Raw genomic sequence first — 20,941 nt, forward strand, 5'->3', positions numbered from 1 at the left:
CTTTGTATGCGGCGATCGCGGGGTTAACATCCCGCCGGCGCTTCCGTACGGCCGGCGGGATGTTACGGCGGGTGGGCGGAGCCAGTTGCCGGGGGAAGCGCGCGTCATCAATGACGCGATCGCTCCCCCGGCATGCCTAAAGGACGCGCCGCCTGAAGGCGTATTGCGGTCCTTTAGGCGTCCACTTTGCCGCCGCCCATGGGCTGTGGGCGGTCGGCAAGTGGTTAAACAAAGGTGGCCACACATGATACAATAAAATTGTCTGACTTGTGCTGATACTCTGCGCCTAAAGGTGGCAACACATGATACAATAAAATCATCCAATTTTATGGCAATTCAATGAAAACAATTGTTTGTACAGGAAGATTGAAAGTGCTTCTGTTTGAGAAATCTTATCATGCCTGGCTTTTTTTTTTTTCTTTTTAAATATGTTGATCCAGAGTAGTGGATTTTTCTGACCAATTTTTATGAACATTGAATGGTGTTTGGTAGATTGTCATACAAAAAAAAAAAAAAAAATTATGTATAGACCCAAGTTACTTTTTCAGGTTCTCCAAAAATAATTATTCATTAGTGTGAGAGAGTGTGTGGTATATTAGTCAGGTTTTTCAAATGTTGCAATTAATCAGAAAAAGTGATTGTAATGATTGATTTGAAAAGAAGTTTAAAAATTGAATGGTGTGTGGCCACCTTAATACAGTAGAGTCTCAGTTATTCAGCACTGAGGGGGATCAGCTGATGCTGGATAACTGTGCTTTCTGGTTGCTTGAAACTCAGGCCTCTTTTCCACGGACAGTTGAACTGTATGCTCAGCAAGCAGTTACCAGGCAGCAGTAAGCAATTGTAAGAGTTGAGAGGCTTTTCCGTGCCTATCAACTGTCCGTGCAAAAGAGGCCTCAATGTTAAAAAATAGGCCTAGCTATTACAATACAATACTCCACTCCATATACATACCATGCACTCTGTATTAAATGTTACAATACAGTACTGTATTTGAAAGTATATTAACTTTGAGCAACCATAGAACACAATCTGTAAGCCCAGCAGAGCACACAAACCGCCTAAGAAGTTGGCCTTCACCACTTTGAGTACCGCCAGCGATTTGTGCTGGTTAGTTGAGTTCTGCTTTACTGGGACTCTACTTATAAGTCACTGGCCCAGAATAAGCAGGCAGAGCAGATGCTTTGACTCTGGTCTGACAGCTTTGGCTGTGTGCTTGCTGCAGGTGTTTGATTGAACAAAAACAACCAAATCAAAAGCTCAGCATGACAGCCAGGCAAATGGCATGGCTTATATGGGAATGAAGATGGCAGCCTCCACACTCCTTTCACTGCAGGTTCCCTTTATGTAGTTGTAAGATGTGGGTGGTGGTACGCCTGAGGAAGTGTCAGAGTACTAATAACATGTAAGGTTTGCTCGTCAGTTAAACATACGCCAATCTGAAGCTGTGGAGTGTCTCTTATTTCCATTGGGATTTACGTTAAAGTGACCCTGTATTGAATCTGGGAATATTCTTCCACTGTTAAGAAATCAAAACATTTCAGGAAAAAATAAATAAAAGTACACCCATTATGACCGATTCACACTCATTAATCGTAATTTATGCAAATGCTGTGCTCGATTGTGTCATTTCCTGTTGATGCAGCTGCTAACTGCGGGAACTGCCACTGAAGGTAACCAAATGCTCTTCTGCGCGCTTGCAGAAAAGCGCTTGAGCCAGATGCGGGGCAGCTGGTTCAGACACCTATATGAACCAGCCCTCATCTTTTCTTCTGTCTTAATGTGGCCACAGACTGTACAATTTTTTATTTTTTTTAAATTTAAGAATTACAATCAATTACAATCATTTTTTTGACAGTGATACACGTGCGACTGTGATGTGCATGCACAGTAGGACTGAATGATTTTAAGTTTTTAAACCGAAATCTCAACTGGGGCAAGACTATCTTGAAATCGTCAAAGTTGCCGGTTTCCTGTGGTTTTCCCACGTCACCGCTGGTACCTGCTCTGCTCCGGGCCCCTCCTCCAGTAAGTCCCCATCCCCCTCGCTGCGTTGGTGTGGCAAATGCGGCAAGTAGAATCGGGACTTTCTGGAGGAGGGGGCTGGGAGCAGAGCAGGTACTAATGGTGGCGAGGGGAAGACTAGAGGAGTGTGTGTGTGTGTGTGTGTGTGTGTGTGTGTGTGTGTGTGTGTGTGTGTGTGTGTGTGTGTGTGTGTGTGTGTGTGTGTGTGTGTGTGTGTGTGTGTGTGTGTGTGTGTGTGTGTGTGTGTGTGTGTGTGTGTATGCGCACACACTAAAAGGGGGGGAATCTGCCTATAGACACTAAAGGGGGATCTGACTATATGCACTAAAGGGGATCTGGATGGCTAACCTGTACTGGCTTACCTGTACACCTATAGCTGACTGACCTATACTGGGGCATCTATAGCTGTTTAAACTATACTGGGGGCACCTATACTTGGCTACGTATACAGAAATTGCTATTTTTGTCAGAAAGAGGGCAGTTTTCTTTTCCTAAAATCGTTCATGCCTACTTGATTCCATTACTTGGTCACGTTAACAGTTCAGTTTTACAAACATCTAAATGATTGATGGTAGTAGTAGTAGTATGAGGCACTATGCAGGCCATAGATAGTAGTTGTTGTTGCAGGTGATACCTTTTAATTTTGGGTGTATTTTTCAATCGCAAGCCTTCGGGAATGGAATGCTTTACTTCCTCAGGAGTAGCACTGCACACAGCACTAAAACGCCACAAATGATTCTACACAAATGCAGTGTACATCCAGGAGGAGGCATTCTTGAATTTTTATTCTGGGACTGAAAAATCTACCTAGATTACTGACACAATTGGACAGTGACATCATCTTTATAAAGGTAGCCATACATTACTCGATTTTCCATTGAGCGATTAAGCGATCGACTTCATTGGGTGATCGTTTACAGTGTGGTTGATTGAAGGTCGATCGATTAGTGGCCCACACGCTACAAGCGAGATTCTATGCGATTCTACTTCACTAATTGATCTGAACGATATTGTACCTTCGTGCTCTGAAAGCAAAAATAGATTCTACGTCGATCCAAATTTTGAACAGTAGCCGATTCCTTTATAATTGATTGATATTTTCCATTCTGTCTAATCAAGTAAATTGGTGGAATGGACCAGACATCCTCCAATTTCCATCAATCAAGCAGAGTGGAAGACAATCGATACTCCGGCGATCTGATAAAATTTATCCTGGTTTATCGTACAGGAAAATCGAGTAATAGAATACCAGGATACCTGTTTAAAGTGGACCTGCACAGGACACAAGGAAAATGGAGAAATGCACCCTGTATGTATTTAGAGAGATTTCCCCCTCAAATAACAAGTGTAATTTTATCTCTCAGCTGTATCAGCAAAGAAATTTGGCGGTCCTGGGCAGACACCACTAAGGGCACGTTCCCACTATAGCAAATCCGCATGCAGGCACCGCATGGGGATTCACATACGCAATACAAGTGGATGGGATTGTTTCCACTTATGCATCGTGCAGGGGGGCGTTTTGGTGTGCGGGGGAAATCTGCACGGCAGAGCCGTCAGATTTCGTGTGCGGCTGGAATGCGGGCGATTAATAGGGAAATCGCATGCGGCTTTGTCATGCGGTTTTCCCCGCGATTTCGCTTGCGATTTCGCATGTATTGGTATTGAAATTTACACAGGCAGTGAAATGGTTAAATTCGCCTGCCTCTTAGTCATGCGAAATCGCATGCGAAATCGCAGGAAAAACAGCATGCGGAAACGCATCCGCATGCGATTTCGTCCGCGGTGGAATCCAGGCGATTCCTCACCGCAACAGTGGAAACGAGCCCTCACACGGGATGTTAACCCTTTCTCTGCTTCAATGAAAGCAGGAAGTAGACACACTGCAGATTTATTACAGGATTTGTATCAGCTGTAACAAAGAAATGTTTTTCTTTATTATTATGCTGTTGCTTATCTATTAGAGCAGAGAGGAAGTTCTGATGTCAGGTCCACTTTAATAGAATGCAAGAATACCTGCTGTATTTCCGTGTGTTATGTTGTGTGCTCTTTCACCTGTAGAGGGCACTCATCCCTGTGGCACTGCTTATTGTGTACACATGGTATAGTTCCCTGTTAGTGTCATTGCTCTGGGAGAAATCTCGGTGAGGGGGTCATACAGTTGATATTTTCCACTTCTGAGGACAAAGTCCCTGTTACACTGACTAGCAAATCACTGGGAGTTTGTGAGCAGATGAGGAAGCGGTTTGTCTACCTGTCTACACATAGCATGTTTTTATTCTTTATATTACACTGCTAACACTGGTGGAAGTGTCCAGTGCTGAAGGTGTATGGCTCCTTATCACTAGGAGTAAATACCCATGGAAGTAACTGCAGCAGGTAGGATCCCTCTCTGGTTCTGCAATTCATCAGAAATGAGCACTCACTGGTACCATCAGTAAGGCTTCCGCTGTCGTTTTCTCTCTTGCATTGGAAAAAATGTTGCTCTGACTTCTGGTGGCTCCAGACCTTTCCCTGAAATCAGCCCTCTTCTCTTTGCTGTGTGCGATGTGACAACGTTAGACCCGTGTCCTCAGCTATTCATCAAATCTTTTTTCTTTGTCTCTGCAGTGAAAGAATTCCTAGCCAAAGCGAAGGAGGACTTTCTGAAAAAATGGGAAAACCCAGCACAGGTAAGATTTCCACAGCCTAGCATGCTGTATAACGTCATATGCTGTCTTGTAGGATGATGAGAGGATTCACTGGAACTAAAACAGAACCTAAACTGAGGCATCCTTGGGGGCTGCCATGTTTTTGAAATGCCAGTTGCCTATATGTGGGTTTGTTGGATTTCATACAGTCTGTGTCCTACAGGTAGACCAATCATACGGCCATCGGAGGCTGCATTGATGATCTGCCTACTGATTTATTTTTTTGTTGTTGATCATTTTAAAGCAGACCGTAACTCTTGCACAGCACACAATGAAAAGTCTTTATTTCAACATGTAGCTGCTGAAGAAATTCTCTAATTTGTGTTCTGTGTTTTGTTTAGGCCTAATTAGTTCTTATGAGCAACTGTGAGTAGACTGCAGGAGAGATCTGCTGAGGCAGCTCTGCACATAGTAAGCACTGGTGCTTAAAGGAAACCTGAAGTGAAAGGGATATGGAGGCTGCCGCATTTGTTTCCTTTTAAACAATACCAGGTGCCGGCCATCCTGCATCTGTAGTGTCTGAAACACACACCTGAAACAAGCATGCAGCTAACCTTGTCAGATTGTATAAGAAACCCCTATGGCAGCCTCTCGTTTCAGGTTCCTTCTAACCCTTTCAGGGCAAAAGTTAAAGTAAAAAAAAATCCTTTAACCACTTCAGCCTACAGCTTCGAAAATCTTATGCATCCAAGCAATGTTCACCTCCCATTCATTCGCTAATAACTTTATCGCTACTTATCAAAATTAATTGATCTATATCTCGTTTTTTCCGCCACTAATTAGGCTTTCTTTAGGTAGTACATTTTGCTAAGAGCCACTTTACTGTAAATACATTTTAACAGGAAGATTAAGATAGAAATGGAAAAAAAACATTATTTCTCAGTTTTTAGCCATTATAGTTTAAAATTAATACATGCTACAGTAATTAAAACCCATGCATTTTATGTGCCCATTTGTCCCGCTTATTACACCATTTAAATTACGTCCCTATCACAATTTATGGCGCCGATATTTTATTTAGAAATAAAGGTGCATTTTTTCAATTTGCGTCGATCACTATTTACAAGCTTATAATTTTAAAAAATGTAATAAGATACTCTCTTGACATGTATATTTAAAAAGTTCAGACCCTTAGGTAACTATTTATGTAGTTTTTTTTTTTTAATTGTAATTTTTTTTATAATTTTTTTTAATACAAAAATGTATTTGGGTAATTTTAGTTTGGGAGGTAAATAGCCAATTTTAGATGTAAAATAATGTATTTTTTATTCAATACAGGTATGTGGGTGCAGTTTACTATTTGGCCACAAGATGGCCACATTCAAAAAGTTCCTAGATGCGAACGATGTCGCATCTAGGAACTAAAATGAAGAGAAGTTGTTTCCTGGGGGCAGAAATACCACGCTCTCTGAAGAGAAAGCGTCGGTATTTTTGCCGGGGACTTGGATCGGTGAATGGGAATTATATTCCCATTCACTGATCGGGGGGGCAGCGGGGGCGCGCGCGGGCGCGCGCCCGATCGCGCGCACCACACGGCTGCAGCACCACTGCCTATCTGGACGGATATATGCGTCCAGATATGGCGAAGTGGTTAAGGGCCTCTGTCGCGAAAATCTTAAAATTTTAAAATCTATGTATACATATACAATTAAGAAGTACGTTTCTTCCACAGAGTAAAATGAGCCATAAATTAATTTTCTCCTATGTTGCTGTCACTTACAGTAGGTAGTAGAAATCTGACAGAACCGAACTTTATTTTCAAAATGCACTTAGTGTATGGCAGTTGCTCCGTCCAACTGCCAAAAAAGTGTGCAGCGAGCAGGGAGGCTGGCCAGCGTCTTTGTATAAATCATTTTCAGGGAGTGTCTTTATAAAGAATAAAGGCCATGCTGAGAATCCCCTATGGAGAGATGGACTACCCCAAAACCTGTTGTCAGATTTCTATTACCTACTGTAAGTGACAGCAACATAGGAGAGAAGTAATTTATGGCTCATTTTACTCAAGAAGAAACGTACTTCTTATTTGTCGGTCTTTTCAAATATTAAGATTTTCTTGGCAGTTCCTCTTTAACCCTCCTGGCGGTCTATTAACCACTTTGTCCTCCTTGACGTATAAAAACGTCAAGGAGGACAGGCGCGCTCCCGCGGCCGATCGCGCGCGTGCACGCGCACTCCCGGCCGCGGAGTCGGTAGCCACGGAATCAATGTATCGGGCTGGGGAGCCCGATCATTGATTCCTCTCCCCCGCTGAAAAAGCGACAGCTTCTCTCGGAAGCTTCGCTCTTTCTGAAGCTGTGTCCCTCTAAGCGTACATTGTACGCTTAGACTAGAGTGACGTCATGTAAAAAAAATCGAGATTGCCATCTTGTGGCCAAAAAGTAAAACTACAAGCAAATACCCAAAAACATTACACAACACCAATATTTCCCCAAATAAAACACTTTTATATCCCACCCTCCCAAAAATGCCCACATAAAATGTTTAATAAAAAAAAACAAAAAAAAACATTACTATAAAAAAAAAAAAACATAAATATTTACCTAAGGGTCTAAACTTTTTAAATATCTATGTAAAGATGAAATATTTCTCTTTATTTTTTTTTTTATAAGCTTGTAAATAGTGATGTATGCAAAACGGAAAAAATGCTCTTTTATTTCCAAATAAAATATTGTCGCGATACATTGTGATAGGGACATAATTTAAATGGTGAAATAACCGTGACAAATGGGCAAATACAATACGTGGGTTTTAATTATGGAGGCATGTATTATTTTAAAACTATAATGGCCAAAAACTGACAAATAATGAATTTTTTCATTTTTTTTCTTATTCTTCCTGTTAAAATGCATTTACAGTAAATTGGCTCTTAGCAAAATGTACCCCCCAAAGAAAGCCTAATTGGTGGCGGAAAAAACAAGATATAGATCAGTTCATTGTGATTAGTAGTGATAAAGTTATAGGCTAATGAATGGGAGGTGAACATTGCTCGGATGCATAAGCTGAAAACGACTGAGATGTTAAGTGGTTAAAAACCGCCAGGGGCAGCGCAGCAGTTTTTTTTTTTTTTACTTTTTTTTTTTTTTATCATGTTTAAATGTATGTACACCTGATGAAGGGGATATGCCCCGAAACATGTCGTGTATTACTGGGATTTGATAAAACGCAAGTTTGAAGCCAATTGAGTGCCTCCTTCGCATTTACTACATTGAACCGTGTGTGGAGTGGTGACCCACAGAGGGATTGTGCACCGGCAACATAGACCTGACTAGGCCTATTCCACAGGGACTCGCTGCAGTTTGCTTGTTGAAAAAAAAATAATTATGAAAATCGGCCCAGCAGGGCCTGAGAAATCCTCCTGCGTGGCATAGCCCGAGCTCAGCTTGGGCTTACCGCCAGGAAGGTTAAGAACCTGAAGAATGTTTTTTTCCTATAAAGGTTATCATTCTGTGGCTAGTCTTTTTTAGAGCAGATAGTTCTGAGTTTAGTTCTACTTTAGGAGAACCTGTGAACAAACACAAAAACCTCAAGTGAAATACTGGGCCAGAGGCTTTCCATATCCACCTGGACCCCCAGGACCACCGCTGCTAGACGGAACCCTTAATCTTTGCAGCCTCTCTCCCACTTGTACAGAGGACAAAGCTGTGCACAAGTGGCATTGTGCTATTGTGCAGGTGTGGATTGTAGTTTGGGAGAGTGGCCACAAGAAGCTATTTGACAAGGTCAGTGCTGCATTGGTGGACATGAGGAAGAGATGGGAAGCCCCTTGCCTATGAACAGGCTTCCCTTTACTGAGGTATTTGTCTTTTACTTGTATTTTACTCACAGGTGTACTTTTAAGCCTGCTTCCTCACACACTAGAATAGAGATGGTTTCAGGCTCTGTGGGTGTGGCTGCTACCTTGTTTACATCAACACCTTTGTTCAAACTGCATGGGGGGAGGCTCAGAGTGAATCTCTCTAAGAAGATTGCAGCCTATAGTACAGACAGTCTGTCATGCAGAGAGTGTCTGGCCTTCTAACTAGATAAATAGGGGTTTAGATAGACGTTTCACATCTAGAAGATGCTTCGACAGACGGCGTTTGGACCCTGATAAGCTTGCTGTGTTCAGTCAGTGTGTCATCTAAGCCACAGCTTGCAGTGGCACTGCTCTGTTGACCTCCATACTCTGTTATTCTCTCACAGAACACTGCTCACCTAGAACAGTTCGAGCGCATTAAGACTCTGGGCACAGGCTCATTCGGTCGAGTGATGCTTGTCAGACATAAGGAGAATGGCCATCACTATGCTATGAAGATCCTGGACAAGCAAAAGGTAAACACAGTGTTCCTAAACATCTAAACTGTTCTAAAGGATGAAAATACTTGTGATGCCATTAGCAGTTAATCAGAGTGTTGTTGCAGTTGTAAACCTCAATTATCCTCTTGTGAGCAGCACAGTGGCGTAGTGGTTAGCTCTCTTGCCTTGCAGCGCCGGGTGCCCAGTACTAATCCCAACCAGGGCACTATCTGCATAGAGTTTGTATGTTCTCCCTGTGTTTGCGTGGGTTTCCTCTGGGCACTCCGGTTTCTTCTCATCTCAAAAACAGACAGATACGTTAATTTGCTTCTCCCTAAATTAGCCCTAGACTACGATAGATACATAGACATATGACTATGGTAGGGATTAAATTGCAAGTCTCCATGAGGGTCAGTTAAGTGACAAGACAATCTACTGCAATGTGTTAGCATGGACACTTTCTCTTATAGGAACCCAGTTATCTCGATGTAAATTGTGTAATTCTGTGTTCCTATTTGAAAACCATGTTTTCCTTTATTAACCTTTAGACTGCCAACTATTTATTTGCATTTTTGAAGTAAAGTAGAAACTGTGTACTAAATGCTTCCTAGACGACCGTGGCTCAGGAATAGGGGACACAAATTCCTACAGACGTCCGCTGCAGGCAGAAGTAGTCTTGTACTAAAATGCCTTTACATGTACATGGAGGATGTGTGTGAAAAAACGCCTATAGATGTCTGCAACAGTCTAAAGGTGGCCACTAACGATACAATTTGCTGAACGATAGTTTACGAACGATTCTTCCTATGAACGATCTGAAAAGTTTGTTTGTAACCACTAATAGAAAAAAAATTTCCTAACCAGTCCAATCAGATTAATGAAATCTATCAGAATTTTGCCAATCTTATCAGATTGGTTTGGAGGTTTTTGTTTGATCATTTCTGATCATTCAAATAATCGTTCGTAAACTATCTTTCAGCAAATTGTATCATTAGTGGTAGAGACTCTGTAACAAAATTTTGAGCCTTATTTATTCTATCCTACAGTGGTGTGAAAAACTATTTGCCCCCTTCCTGATTTCTTATTCTTTTGCATGTTTGTCACACTTAAATGTTTCTGCTCATCTAAAACCGTTAACTATTAGTCAAAGATAACATAATTGAACACAAAATGCAGTTTTAAATTATGGTTTTTATTATTTAGTGAGGAAAAAAACTCAAAACCTACATGGTCCTGTGTGAAAAAGTGATTGCCCCATGAACCTAATAACTGGTTGGGCCACCCTTAGCAGCAATAACTGCAATCAAGCGTTTGCGATAACTTGCAATGAGTCTTTTACAGCGCTCTGGAGGAATTTTGGCCCACTCATCTTTGCAAAATTGTTGTAATTCAGCTTTATTTGGGGGTTTTCTAGCATGAACCACCTTTTTAAGGTCATACCACCACATCTCCTATAGGATTCAGGTCAGAACTTTGACAAGGCCACTCCAAAGTCTTCTTTTTGCTTTTCTTCAGCCATTCAGAGGTGGATTTGCTGGTGTGTTTTGGGTCATTGTCCTGCTGCAGCACCCAAGATCACTTCAGCTTGAGTTGATGAACAGATGGCCGGACATTCTACTTCAGGATTTTTTGGTAGACAGTAGAATTCATGGTTCCATCTATCACAGCAAGCCTTCCAGGTCCTGAAGCAGCAAAACAACCCCAGGCCATTACACTACCACCACCATATTTTACTGTTGGTATGATGTTCTTTTGCTGAAATGCTGTGTTACTTCTACGCCAGATGTAACGGGTCGCGCACCTTCCAAAAAGTTCACCTTTTGTCTCGTCAGTCAACAAGGTATTTTCCCAAAAGTCTTGGCAATCATTGAGATGTTTTTTAGCAAAATTGAGACAAGCCTTAATGTTGTTTTTGCTTAAAAGTGGTTTGCGCCTTGGATATCTGCCATGCAGGCCGTTTTTGCCCAGTCTCTTTCTTATGGGGAAAAATATACATATATCCAGGCACATGGCCTCTAGTTAGGACATTAAATAAGTTATTAAGGAAAGGGAGGTGCAGAAGGGGGTGTGGCTAGAAAACAGCAAAAATCTATTAACCCTTCGCACTCTCGCATGCAAATGTTCAAACAAATGCATTCACAGATTCACTCATCCAGGCACAACTGTTATCCCTACAGCTAAGTTAAAAGCCGGGGTTTTAGTTCACAGAAGAATGCATTCTTATGCTAAGTCACCTATACTGCGCAGAAGTACCCAGGTAAACATGGGTGTCCTAACTCTGGCCCTGTAACATGCATAGTGCAGATGTTTACCTGGGTACTTATAGATTTTTTCTTTCTTATGGTGGAGTCGTGAACACTGACCTTAATTGAGGCAAGTGAGGCCTGTGGTTCTTTAGATGTTGTCCTGGGGTCTTTTGTGGCCTCTCGGATGAGTTTTCTCTGCGCTCTTGGGGTAATTTTGGTCGGCCGGCCACTCCAGGGAAGGTTCATCACTGTTCCATGTTTTTGCCATTTGTGGATAATGGCTCTCACTGTGGTTCGCTGGAGTCCCAAAGCTTTAGAAATGGCTTTATAACTTTTATCAGACTGATAGATCTCAATTACAGTACTTTTGTTCTCATTTGTTCCTGAATTTCTTTGGATCTTGGCATGATGTTTAGCTTTCAGATATCTCCTATTTAAGTGATTTCTTGATTGCAACTGGTGTGGCAGTAATCAGGCCTGGGGGTGACTACAGAAATTGAACTCAGGTGTGATAAACTACAGTTAAGTCATTTACCAAGGGGGGGGGGGGGAGGGGGGGGGGGGGCAATCACTTTTTCACACAGGACCATGTAGGTTTTGAGTTTTTTTTTCTCACTAAATAATAAAAACCATCATTTAAAACTGCATTTTGTGTTCAATTATGTTATCTTTGACTAATAGTTAACGGTTTTTGATGAGCAGAAACATTTAAGTGTGACAAACATGCAAAAGAATAAGAAATCAGGAAGGGGGCAAATAGTTTTTCACACCACTGTATATGTTCCTATAGCTGTTCTAATGTGCTCTGTGTTACTGCAGCCTTTCCTATTTCCACAGTGGCTGTATTATCTCTGTTATATAATCTAATCTTCTCTCCTCTGTCGGGCTGAGGCAGTCAGGCTGGAACGTGCTGTGCTGCTTGTGATTGGATAGAAGCTATATACACCCTTTCCAGGCCCCCTGCACACTCTGTATGACTCACACATTGAGCTATTCTCACCGTATCACTTGCTATGTCTTTTGTTTGTAAACACTGCATAAAAATGGCAATAACAAGCAAGGATTGCAGCAGGGAGAGACAAACAGCACAGAGTGGCCCAGGAAAACATAATGAATAGAATGGTATGCTTTTTATTGTAAGAATTTTACAGTACAGATTCTCTTTAAGGATTAATGAGTGAAGAAAGACTTATCTGTGCCGAGTCTACTTTTCTCCTAATTCCAGATTGTGCTGGGTTTATCTGATTGGCTGATGTGGAGAAACACGTACACAATTATTTGACCCGTTGTAAATGAGGTTCAGTGTAAGTCCTCTAGATGTCACTCTGCTCTTCCCTCTCTAGGTGGTGAAGTTGAAGCAGATAGAGCATACGCTGAATGAGAAGCGAATCCTACAGGCTGTTAATTTCCCGTTCCTTGTGCGCTTGGAGTATTCCTTCAAGGTGACTATTGTGGGCTGAATGCTGAGGGTGGGGAATGTTTGGGGAAAAAAGTTCAGATGTTTCCTTTCCATGTTTGCCTTACCATGACTGATTCTCATATCCTCTGGCTCTGCCTTTCATCAGCCATTATAACTAATGCATCCTTTATTCATTTGTCACCCCTCTATGAGTGCTACTTGTCGCACTGCTCTCCTACACTACCGCCTGATTCTCACATCTTCTGCACTACTTCTAAACTCCTTTCCAGCATTGCCTCCTTACTACCACACAAATATCTCCACTCTTCCTCCCTACTACCACACATATCTCTCCAATCTACCTCACTGTCTACCTACTACCACACAAATATGTCCAATCTTTCTCCTTACTACCACACAAATATCTCCACTCTTCCTCACTGCCTCCCTACTACCACACAAATCTCTCCAATTTACCTCACTGTCTCCTCACTACCACACACATATCTCCACTCTTCCTCACTGCCTCCCTACTACCACACAAATCTATCCACTCTTCCTCACTGCCTCCCTACTACCACACAAATATCTTCACTCTTCCTCACTGCCTCCCTACTACCACACAAATATCTCCACTCTTCCTCACTGCCTCCCTACTACCACACAAATCTCTTCACTCTTCCTCACTGCCTCCCTACTACCACACAAATATCTTCACTCTTCCTCACTGCCTCCTTACTACTACACAAATCTCTCCACTTCCTCACTGCCTCCCTACTACCACACAAATCTATCCACTCTTCCTCACTGCCTCCCTACTACCACACAAATATCTCCACTCTTCCTCACTGCCTCCCTACTACCACACAAATATCTCCAATTTACCTCACTGTCTCCTCACTACCACACAAATCTATCCACTCTTCCTTACTGCCTCCCTACTACCACACAAATCTCTCCACTCTTCCTTACTGCCTCCCTACTACCACACAAATCTCTCCACTCTTCCTCACTGCCTCCCTACTACCACACAAATCTCTCCACTCTTCCTCACTGCCTCCCTACTACCACACCACAAATCTATCCACTCTTCCTCACTGCCTCCCTACTACCACACAAATATCTCCACTCTTCCTCACTGCCTCCCTACTACCACACAAATCTCTCCACTCTACCTCACTGCCTCCCTACTACCACACAAATCTCTCCACTCTTCCTCACTGCCTCCCTACTACCACACAAATATCTCCACTCTTCCTCACTGCCTCCCTACTACCACACAAATCTCTCCACTCTTCCTCACTGCCTCCCTACTACCACACAAATCTATCCACTCTTCCTCACTGCCTCCCTACTACCACACAAATATCTCCACTCTTCCTCACTGCCTCCCTACTACCACACAAATATCTCCACTCTTCCTCACTGCCTCCCTACTACCACACAAATATCTCCAATTTACCTCACTGTCTCCTCACTACCGCACACACATCTCCAATCTGCCTCCCTACTACCACACAGATATCTCCAATGTACTTTATTGCCTCCCCACTACTACAAAATCTCTCCAATTTACCTCACTGTCTCCTCACTACCACACGCATATCTTAAATCTGCCTCACTGTCTCCCCACTACCGCACACACATCTCGAATATACCTCAATGCCTTCCTACTACCACACAGATATCTCCACTCTTCCTCACTGCCTCCTTACTACCACACAAATATCTCCACTCTTCCTCACTGCCTCCTTACTACCACACAAATCTCTCCACTCTTCCTCACTGCCTCCCTACTACCACACAAATATCTCCAATTTACTTCACTGTCTCCTCACTACCACACAAATCTATCCACTCTTCCTTACTGCCTCCCTACTACCACACAAATATCTCCACTCTTCCTCACTGCCTCCCTACTACCACACAAATCTCTCCACTCTTCCTCACTGCCTCCCTACTACCACACAAATATCTCCAATTTACCTCACTGTCTCCTCACTACCACACACACATCTCCAATCTGCCTCCCTACTACCACACAAATATCTCCAATTTACCTCACTGTCTCCTCACTACCACACACACATCTCCAATCTGCCTCCCTACTACCACACAAATATCTCCAATTTACCTCACTGTCTCCTCACTACCACACAAATCTATCCACTCTTCCTTACTGCCTCCCTACTACCACACAAATATCTCCAATTTACCTCACTGTCTCCTCACTACCACACACACATCTCCAATCTGCCTCCCTACTACCACACAAATATCTCCAATCTGCCTCACTGTCTCCCTACTACCACACAGATATCTCCAATGTACTTTATTGCCTCCCCACTACTACAAAATCTCTCCAATTTACCTCACTGTCTCCTCACTACCACACGCATATCTCCAATCTGCCTCACTGTCTCCCCACTACCGCACACACATCTTGAATATACCTCAATGCCTTCCTACTACCACACAGATATCTCCACTCTTCCTCACTGCCTCCTTACTACCACACAAATCTCTCCACTCTTCCTCACTGCCTCCCTACTACCACACAAATCTCTCCACTCTTCCTCACTGCCTCCCTACTACCACACAAATCTCTCCACTCTTCCTCACTGCCTCCCTACTACCACACAAATCTCTCCACTCTTCCTCACTGCCTCCCTACTACCACACAAATCTCTCCATTCTTCCTCACTGTCTCCTCACTACCACACACATATCTCCACTCTTCCTCACTGCCTCCCTACTACCACACAAATCTATCCACTCTTCCTCACTGCCTCCCTACTACCACACAAATCTCTCCACTCTTCCTCACTGCCTCCCTACTACCACACAAATCTCTCCACTCTACCTCACTGCCTCCCTACTACCACACAAATCTCTCCACTCTTCCTCACTGCCTCCCTACTACCACACAAATCTCTCCACTCTTCCTCACTGCCTCCCTACTACCACACAAATCTCTCCACTCTTCCTCACTGCCTCCCTACTACCACACAAATCTCTCCACTCTTCCTCACTGCCTCCCTACTACCACAAAATCTCTCCAATTTACCTCACTGTCTCCTCACTACCACACACATATCTCCACTCTTCCTCACTGCCTCCCTACTACCACACAAATATCTCCACTCTTCCTCACTGCCTCCCTACTACCACACAAATATCTTCACTCTTCCTCACTGCCTCCCTACTACCACACAAATCTCTACTTTATTGCCTCCCCACTACTACAAAATCTCTCCAATTTACCTCACTGTCTCCTCACTACCACACGCATATCTCCAATCAGCCTCACTGTCTCCCCACTACCGCACACACATCTCGAATATACCTCAATGCCTTCCTACTACCACACAGATATCTCCAATGTACCTCACTGCTTCCCCACAACCACAAAATCTCTCCAATCTGCCTCACTGTCTCCCTACTACCACACAGATATCTCCAATGTACCTCACTGTCTCCTCACTACCGCACACATCTCCAATGTACCTTATTGTCTCCCTACTACCACTAATTATCATCACTCTATTCCACCTCTCTATTGCCAAATATAACCAGTGTGCATCACCAGCTTCTGTGTCTTTGCTATGTAATCACTCCCTGGCTCTGTCATTTTATAGGACAACACTAACCTATACATGGTTATGGAATATGTAGCAGGAGGCGAGATGTTCTCTCACTTGCGTCGGATCGGACGCTTCAGGTATTAATACTCCGCTATATAAGTAGTAGAGACAAAGGAAATGCATTCATGCAGAAGCCGGTAACCTTTACCTTTGTATTTGCAGTGAACCTCATGCCCGCTTTTACGCGTCTCAGATTGTATTAACCTTCGAGTACCTGCACTCCTTGGATCTAATATATAGAGACCTGAAACCAGAGAACCTGCTCATAGACCAGCAGGGCTACATCCAGGTATTGTACTCTCCCTTGTCCTGACAGATGTGCACTGAGAGGCTCCTAGCAGCAGGGCAGTGGTTTCCCTGCATTATGTGTACTCTCCATGTATACCAGTGCAGCCATTCTCACTCTACTGCTCTATCCTATCTTCAACCTTTTCATAATTACATGATAAAATATCCACTCCCAGGAAAATTCTCCTACACTGTTCAACCCCACACATTAGCACCATTTAATGCCATGCAGCGCAGCCGATTACAGCACATTTTAACTAAGAGGGATATAGGTTCTGATGCATTTATTTCCTTTTAAACAATGCAGATTGCCTGGCTGTCCTGCTGACCCGCTGCTTTTAATCCTTTTAGCCATAGACCCTAAACAAGCATGCAGATCAGGTGCTCTGACTGAAGTCTGGCTAGATTAGTCACATTCTTGTTTCCATTCTGGTTTCAGGTGTATGATTCAGGCACTATTGCAGCCAAAGAGATCAACAGGATGCCAGACAACTGGTATTGTTTATAAGGATAAGCCATTGTGAAAAAAACTAATATGATTATATTAGTTTTTTGTTTTTCACAATGGCTTATCCTTTCATTCAGTGCTAGGAATCAAATCTATCAGCTTAGAACGTGACCTCAGGTTACTTTCTAGACTAAACCAAATTCAAAAAGGAAGAAGGAAGGAATCGCCTCACCTGTTAAAGAGACTCTGAAGTCTCTAAAAAAATCAGTTTTTTATTACAAAATTACCTTTAACATAATAGCCCTACCTAAACCGCCGCATCCCCGCCGCTCTACGCTAACTAAATCCCCCCAAACTCCCTAGGGGGCACTCCGGCCAGCGCTTCCGTGTGAGGCAGGGCTATGAGCTGCAGCTCTGCCTCTCACGCGTCTGTCAGCGGTGGATCTCCGCCTCTCCCCCGCCCCTCAGTCTTCCTTCACTGAGAGGGGCGGGGGAGAGGCGGAGATCCGCCGCTGAGACGCGCGTGAGGCAGGGCTGCAGCTCATAGCCCTGCCTCACACGGAAGCTAATGCTGGCAGCAAAATCCACCTCCAGGAAAGTCGTGGATTTTGCAGGGGAGAGGGAGGGCGAGTTAGGTTTAGATAGCTTATAGCCGCGGGGATGCAGCGGTTTAGTTAGGGCTAATATGTTAAACAGGATTTTGTTATAAAAAACGGATTTTAAAGAGACTTCAGTGTCTCTTTAAGCTGGCCATAAACGTATACATTTTCCCCCGGGTGTTCCAAAACAGTTGATTCCTTTCTGAAGGGATGAATTCCTACCACAGGACACAGCACATCAATTTTTTTCCAATACATTCCAGCAGTAGCAGGGAATCTATTGAAAATCGATCAAAATGCAGCATTGCGTTGTTTGATGCAGTTCAATGCTATGGCCCATCGATCATCAGCCACTCCTGCTCAGCCCCTAATTGGCCTAAATTTTCCATCCTGTCCGATCGATACTTATGGTTCATTTTGGTCAAAATCAATTGAATCGGCCATTTAGGGCTCCTTCGCACTAGAGGCGTTTTTGGCCAAATTTAAGCACAAACGTTTTTCTAAAATGCCCTGAAAGCGGCTGCACCATGCTTCTCTATGGTGTCGTTTAGATTGGAGCTTTCCGTCAGCGTTCCGCTCAGAAAAACGGCGCATGGGCCATTTTTGAGGCGATTTTGACTCAATGGAAGATATAGAAAAAACGCAAACACTGTGCAGCGATTGCGTTTGCTTTTTTAAGAATAAATACATTGTATTTATTTTTTTTCCCGCATCAAAGAGTTCACTCTTGACATCAGGAAGTGAAAAGACTGAATCGCTTGGCAAAACCGCTTAGAAAAGCGGTTCACAAAAAAAACCAAAAAAACAGTGTACAGTTAATTGCTGGGAATCGGAAAGAAAAATTGCGTCAAAAATCGCCAAATGCGGATGGAGCGTAATGTGAAGTGTACCAGAAATGGTACCAGAGATGGTACACTGGCCATTATTTATACTTACCCGGGGCTTCCTCCAACCCCATGAGCACCGGGGCTTCCCTCACCTTCAACCCCTCCCGCGCTACGACTTCAGGTAATCCAGTCAGTTGCCACCAGCCGTTGTCTTCTGTGCATGTGTGGCCGCGCTCCCATTCTCTGGAGCTTTCTGCGCTTGCACACTACTACTGCACAGACGCAGGTCGCTCCAGGGGACGGGTGCACTACGAGGGGTGCGCGAGCGGCGCAGGCGCAGAGGGCCGTGATTGCCCAGATTACCGTGAGTTATAGGTGCAGAACGGAGGGGCCGAGGACGACGGTGAGGGAAGCCACTGTGCTCGTGGGGTTGGAGGAAGCCCCAGGTAAGTATGAATAAGGGCTAGGAAAGGCTCTGGTTTCTTTTTCCATGTGATTCGATCAGAGTGATTGCATGGAAAAGCTGATGTGTGTATGGCCACCTTTACCAGGTTTCAGTCTTCTTTCCTTTGTTTTGAGTTTGCGGATGTCTTGATCCAATGGAGCTGCTGCTGTAATCAGGGGGCTGAAGAGGGATTACACAGGAGCGCTATAACAATCCTGAACCTTTAAACACAGGAGATTAGAAAAACCATATCAGCAGCAGATAAGAAGAGCTTCTTCCCTATTGTGTGTGGTTCAGCATCAATCCCGTCACCTTACCACACCGTGACGGCTGATGTCAGGATGCAGGATACAAAGCAAAAGCAGCTCTTTATTGCTTGTAATGATTGTATGCTGCAATAACATTAAATAGGGATTTGTCCCATTTATTTTTCTTCACGTTTCACATGCTGTTGCTGAATGGGACAGGCGTTTCTCAGCCGAAACAAGGGGGAAGCGTGTTCTTGCGAGAAGGAAGTTATTTATCTTAAAGGGAAAATACACTGATGAGATAAACAATTGTAACTATCCTCTACTCCTAAAAATTATTTTTAGATATCTCATCGTTCTGTATGTTTAAAAACTTAAGGCTCATACACACATCAGACTATAGTCTTTGGAAAATGAAAGATCACAGACCAATCTTACCACCCTTCATGTAGTATGAGAGCCATACTCTACACAGTCTTTTCTATGGAGCTGAACTCCCCATCAGAAATAAAATCTTTGCAAGATGCTGCACACACAGATGCTGTACAGACACAAAAGATCAGTATCTGCAAAAGATCGTTGTAACGTAGCCTCCACTTCCCGACTCGAGTTTCGGCTCTCGCCTTCGTCAGCTTAGAGTATGGGTCTCCTACTACATGAAGGGTGGTAAGATTGGTCTGTGATCTTTCATTTTTCAAAGACTATGGTCTGATGTGTGTATGAGCCTTTAAAGTACACCTGTAGGGAAAAGTGCCCCTAGGGGGGTGCTGGCCTTTGGATCCTAAAGAGGCCACCCCCGTCCCCCTCTGTCTATCCTTTCCAGCGCCGCGCCCCCACTCCCAAAAATCTGCCGACAAGGGCTTGCTGGCCAGCACACAGGCGCAGCAGGGGCTTTTCAATGGGGTCCAGAGGCTATAGCCAACCACGATCTGGTCCGCCCTACTGGGTAGTCGCAGACAGCTCGTGCCTGCGCAGTGGAGCGGACCTGATCTGGCTTGGCTATTTCCACCAGCGTGCGAGAGGAAAGCAGCTATTGCGTCTGCGTTCAGCTTCAGTGAGCATGTTTAGGTTTACCTTTTGTCTGGAAGTCCCAGCAGTGGAAGGTGTCTGCAAGGGATTATGGGGAAGCCTCTTTAGTATACAGAGGCTTCCCCTGTCAAGGTGAGTATCCCCTAGGGGAAGTTTTTATTCTTACAGGTGTACTTTAAAAAAAAAAAGTAGATTTATTGTTCTGTTACAGCTCAATGACACAGTCTGTCTCATGTCTCAGAGGGCTAAAATACATGAATTATTGACTTTTTTTTAAATCTATCCACTGCCCTCAGAAGCCCAGTTCTCGGTCAGAGGGGTTCTATAGTCCAACTGGAGAGAAACTGTTGCATAGCTGAATGTTAACGCTTTCAGGCACAAAAAGAAAAAAAGGAACACGGCATGTTTATTTTTGTGCTCAGCATGTACGTACATGTGTCTACCCCATTATGTGACTTGCTACTTAATGGTCCCTTTAAGAATAGTTTCTATGTTTGAGCTGGAGTGCCTCCTTAAAGGGAACCATAGATGAAAAAAATAAAGATGTTATACATACCTGGGGCTTCCTCCAGCCTCATATGCTCCGATCTCTCCCACGCCGCCATCCTCCTCTACCCGCAGCTACGAGAACCGGGTCCCCGCTGTTCCGTCAGTCGGAGCCAATCTAAGCGTAAGGGAAGTGTGCTGTTTGCGTATCTCTGCAGCAGCCGCTGGAGAGATACGTAGATGGCGCACTTCTCCTGCGTAGCTGGCTCAGATGACGTCAGTGACTGGACCCGGT

The 20,941-nt window shown here is 43.8% G+C and overlaps 1 protein-coding gene across 5 annotated transcripts in view; it reads left to right on the forward strand.

Annotated features, from left to right (window-relative positions):
• Nucleotides 1-20,941, forward strand: part of LOC137562814 (cAMP-dependent protein kinase catalytic subunit alpha) — a 120,271-nt gene that overhangs the window by 90,843 nt on the left and 8,487 nt on the right. For 4 of the 5 annotated variants that reach the window (XM_068274529.1, XM_068274530.1, XM_068274528.1 and 1 more), the window contains 5 exons: nucleotides 4,633-4,694; nucleotides 8,895-9,023; nucleotides 12,577-12,675; nucleotides 16,271-16,353; nucleotides 16,439-16,565. In XM_068274529.1, the coding sequence (XP_068130630.1) occupies nucleotides 4,633-4,694; nucleotides 8,895-9,023; nucleotides 12,577-12,675; nucleotides 16,271-16,353; nucleotides 16,439-16,565 (500 nt within the window). Of the gene's footprint in view, nucleotides 1-4,367; nucleotides 4,402-4,632; nucleotides 4,695-8,894; nucleotides 9,024-12,576; nucleotides 12,676-16,270; nucleotides 16,354-16,438; nucleotides 16,566-20,941 lie in introns of those variants that run through there. The other variant, XM_068274532.1, reaches the window with a different exon arrangement.

Source organism: Hyperolius riggenbachi, chromosome 3 (genome assembly GCF_040937935.1).
Source record: "Hyperolius riggenbachi isolate aHypRig1 chromosome 3, aHypRig1.pri, whole genome shotgun sequence".
In the NCBI taxonomy this organism is placed as follows: Eukaryota; Metazoa; Chordata; class Amphibia; order Anura; family Hyperoliidae; genus Hyperolius; species Hyperolius riggenbachi.